At 53.8% G+C, this 4578-nt stretch overlaps 1 protein-coding gene across 1 annotated transcript; it reads right to left on the reverse strand.

Moving 5' to 3' along the window:
* Nucleotides 1-406: 406 nt before the first annotated feature.
* On the reverse strand, nucleotides 407-2986 carry TBC1D21 (TBC1 domain family member 21; the record flags this gene model as incomplete). The annotated part of the gene is made up of 5 exons (XM_082005317.1): nucleotides 407-1360; nucleotides 1714-1904; nucleotides 2322-2415; nucleotides 2678-2795; nucleotides 2940-2986. The coding sequence occupies 5 exons, from the start codon at nucleotides 2984-2986 to the stop codon at nucleotides 1334-1336; spliced, it is 477 nt and encodes a 158-aa protein (XP_081861443.1). The 3' UTR covers nucleotides 407-1333.
* Between the last annotated feature and the right edge of the window lie 1592 nt (nucleotides 2987-4578).

Here is a 4578-nt window from a genome sequence, read left to right on the forward strand (position 1 = left end):
AAAGATCTCTCCCGTTTCAGCTGGACAACAATAAAATATATATAGGGATAAACGGGCTTCGATGGAGATGGAGAGGGACGTCTATGCTTCGTTGTCATGCTCTGCCTTTTAAGATGTCCCAGGCCAAGAAAATAATAACAAAACACCCTCAACTCTTCCAGCTCTTCCTTGCCGGATCCTGGGAACCAGTACTTTTAGCGTCCCGGTCAGCCCTGGACCAGGATGCTGGGCTTCGGGTACCACCAGCATCCCAACGCCCTCGCACGGCCCTTCCCGACGCGGGAGGGCTTTCCTCCCCGGAGGCTTTCCCAACATTCCTCTCCTCCTTCCCACGTCCTCTTAGCTCCTAAACGAAGCGTGTCAGGCAGCGTGAGCTCAGCCTTCCCCCGAGCCTTGCCCGGGGAGCATCCCTTGCACAACAAATGGCTCCGCGTCAGCAGAAGTGTCCGGAGTGATAAAAGCCGTTCAGCGGCGGCGGCTCCGTATGACCAGCCACTGGACGCTCCCAAACTTATTAAGATCTCGAATATATCGGTAGGTTTTTCTGCTCCACCTGCCAGCCTGGCTGAGGATGGATGAATTCCTCACGCTAGCTGGAGCCTCGTGCTTCTCCTCCTTTAACCCTCATGGAGATTCAAGGACCCTTTGGTGGCTTTCGCCTTTCTGGGGAGATGACAAAGTCCAACCCTTCCTTGCTCCACAGCTGCTTGCCTCAGTTTCCCCACCTATTAAAAAAAAAAAAAGGCGATAATTCTTAGCAGTTTGGGATCTATTTCTCTGTTCCCCACATCCTTGGTGCCGGCATGACCTGCCTGACCAAAAGAAGACAGAAAAAGCAGGAGGGCTCTGGGAGATGCTGCCCAGCAGCACGGAGGACGGGGTGCCCAGGTGGGGCTGAGCCACGGGCAGCACCTGGAGCTCCTCTCCGAGACCAGCGTGTCCCCCCCCGAAGCAGCAGTCACAGCTCAGCACATCACCGTGCTCCGAAGCAGTTTTCCTCCTCGTGCTTGTTTATTTTGTCGTGAACTTGGCCGGTGCTGGGGAAGATCAGCCCGTCCACCTCTTTGCAATGGGAAAAAGGAGGGCTTTTCCCTGTTTTCCTCTTTTTTTTTCTTTTTTCCCCTCTTTTTCCCCCTTTTTTTTTCCTTTTTCCCCCTCTTTTTTCTTTTTCCTCCCCTTTTTCCCCCTTTTTTTCCCCCTTTCCCCCTCTCCTTTTTTCACCCCTTTTTTTCCTCCCTTCCTCACTCCTGCCACTCACCATCAGGATGTCACTCCTGCTCCCGTTCTCCCGCAGGACCTGCTCCTGCACCACCAAGGCCACGAGGTGGGAATTTCAGCAGGGCTTCCCCATCAGGAAAACCTGGAGGGGGGAGCAGATGGAAGAGGGGCACAGAGGGAGCTTCCAAAAAATCTCCAAACCCGGATAACCAGACCCTCAAAGACCACGGGCTTCATCGAGATGGGCGAGCATGGAGAGAAAGTCTGTGCAAATATTATTTGAGATAATCAAAGCCGCTGGGGAGCGCGGCTGAGGGATGAGCTCCAAGGATGACCTCTCTCCTTCCCGTGGACCAGGAGCTGTGGGTGGGTGGTGGCTGGCTGGAGGGATGCGGGATGCCCAGGGTACTTGGGCGGAGGGATGCAGGATGCTCGGGGTACCTGGGCAGATACAGGGTGGGGATGACCAAGGATGGGATCTCAACACACGCTCACCTCCCACAGCCTCCAGACATCGTCAAAGGACTTGAACGCTCGCTGGAAGGAGGAGCAAAAGCCGGGGACCGGCGAGCGAGTAATCCCCTGAGAGATGAGAAAAGCAAACCCTGGGGCAGAGACCATGCTGTATTTTAAGGGCAGAAGGGGGGAGCAGCTGCCAGCCATTGGGATGGGACGTAAAAGCCAACCTGGGCAGGGAAAATCAGGCTGTTAAACCTGGAGGAGAGGGAACATTGTCCACCCAAGCAGCATCAGTGGGACATAAGAAGGGCTGGCCCATGGGAGGAGAGCTCGGGAGAGCTCAACGGCTGCAGCTTCAGCTCCTTCTTCATGCAACCCGCGGACTAAAGGAGATACATTCGGAAGAGCAAGTGCAAAGGGTTAAGGTCTTCCAGCGTCTCACCACGGAGCCATCTCAGGAGAGTGTGACCCCTGCTCGGTGGCCCTGACCCATGTCCTCAGCATATTTAGTGGGTTTAGGTGATGCCAGCTGCTGTGCAAATATTTACTCTCCATTGCTGGCATCCTCTCTAAATGATGCTGCTGGATCTACGAGGGTGTTTGCTGCTGGATACGTGGAGGTGCTGAGGAGGCTTGGGACTCACCCAGGTGTTTTGCAGAGGTGGGATCCATAAATGCAACCGCGGTCTTTGGCATGATGAAGCTCTTCCCCACACCTATGTCCACCACACAGCTGTGCTACTGGGGAACACGGAAAACAGGAACCCAGGGCTGGGAAGGTGCCTGTGGCCCAGCTTCTCCGTAGCCACAAAGCCCAAAGCCCCGGTAATAGAGAATTTGACTCCTTTACTACAACTCCATCCCCTGCAGGGATCAGCACTGCCTGAGCAAGTTGAGTGAGGACCACCTCTCCAGGGTGGGAGGACTTCAGGCCAGCAGCAATTACGGACTTTCACCACCTGGAATATTTGGTCCAAGGAAGAAGCACCCAGAAACTTACTGTTTTCTGGAAGAAGAACTGGAAGGGCCAAGAGATCTCATGTTCCCTCTCGACCAGGAGATGGAAGAGCAGGAGCATCTCACAAAACTCTTGCTGATACTCTGCCCAGAGAGAGGTCCTCCAGGTGTGCTCATTACACGGGAGGGCAGAGATGGGATCGGCACTGCCGGATGCCAATGGGAAAGGTCCTCCCTGGGAAAGCCCCTGGGGGCCATGTAGGACCTGCTGCCCCCCTCTCCGCTCTCCAGCCTCCACGCTGCACACGTAGCTCAGCAGAAGGGTCTTCCTCAGCTGCTTCTTGTCCACCATGCTTCGGCCTCATCTCATGTGCGGTCTCTGCTGGTCCAAGCCTGGAGGGAGGGACATCCACCCACGCTGGACATTTGGGGTGTTCCTACCAGGCTGCTTCACACCATCACATCCTGCACACATAAACGCCTTTGGCAAAAAAGCTTCGTGGGCAAAACAAGCTTGAGACAGGGCAAAGCTGAGTTCCTTACCTGGAAGACCCAAGGGGGCTCCAGGACAGCTCTCCTACCCCGATTTTTGACCACAGATTTCCTCCTGGTCCAAGAGTCCCACCATCCCCGCTGCCCCAAGTTTTGCCCGCACGCTTGCCTGCGTCTACAAGAAGTTTTAGCTCTGGAGAGATGTGTGTAACGCCCGCCAGCCCTCTCAGCAGTTCACTTCATGCGGAAAGTGCCGGATTTCTTCGGAAAAGAAGAAAAGTGATTCCTTCTTCTCCCAGTCGTGGAAAAAAAAGGGAGCAAGGAGATGTTTCTGGCTGAAGGCATGACATTTTTCTAAGGTCTTCTCCAGCTGGATGCAGCATCTTTCATTTCTAAAGCAGTGACTTTGTCACAGCAAGGTACAAGGGAAAAAAAAAAACCCCAAACCTTACCTTCTTGTTTCGGCTGGGTTGATTTATGCAGGTTACATTGATTTGTAACATAAATTTTGCAAGATCATTTAATATTCCTTTTGTTGTACAACTTGGAGAAGCCTAAATGGGAATCTGAATATAATAACGCTCTTCACTGAAGTAAGCTCCTTTCATCCACAAAAAAAAAAACCCCACGGGCCCGGAGGTTCTCACCTGGCTCCCAGCTCCTCTCTAATGACATCTCTATCCATCTCCTGTCTTTCTATATATAATTCCGTCTCTCTGGGTTACTCGACCCATCGCTGCAAAGCCGACGGCTCCAGGCGATGCTGTAGCAGATGCCAGATCTAGCAGTCAAACGCTGCCGCTCACGGTAGAGAAAAGAGGTAGAAAAATGCCGTAAATTGGAGCGGCTATGGGGATTTTAAGGTGTTCAGAAATATAATGGCATGTACCAGGGCTGGGCCAGCCAGGGGGTAGCACGGGTGGCTGCTGGTGGGTTGTCAACCCTCACCCGGCCACCATCGTGGAGCAAAGACGCCCATCCCAATATCTCAACGGGGTGAAAATCCAACATTGGTAGCCCCGGTCCTGCTGCAGCTGGTGGAGAGGAGGGAGGATTTCACTGCAGCCTCTCTCCCCAGCCCCAGCACACAATTTCAAAAGCAGCTGGAGGCGATGCAAGACCTTCATATGGTCTTTGGTGGTGTTGACCCCATCCCTTCCCCAAGGACTTGTTGTTCAGCCGGATTAGAGAGCTGATCAGGCTTGCAGCCAGCTCTGTGCACATCTAAAGGGTTGGTTACCCTGCAGATGGTTGGACAATGAAACTCAGGTCACTGTAACCCCTCCGGGGACCCCACACTCCCCTCCCCGCTGCCACCGGCACTTACTGATGAAGCTGCAGACGTAGGAGAAACCCCTGTGCTGTGTCTCCAGCAACGGCTGGGTCTTGTCGTAACATCTCGCACAGCCTCTCTTAATTTTGCCTGCGAGGAGGGGCACAGCTGAAAAACTA

The sequence above is a fragment of the Phaethon aethereus genome (genome assembly GCF_964289735.1).
Source record: "Phaethon aethereus genome assembly, chromosome: 12".
NCBI classification, from domain to species: Eukaryota; Metazoa; Chordata; class Aves; order Phaethontiformes; family Phaethontidae; genus Phaethon; species Phaethon aethereus.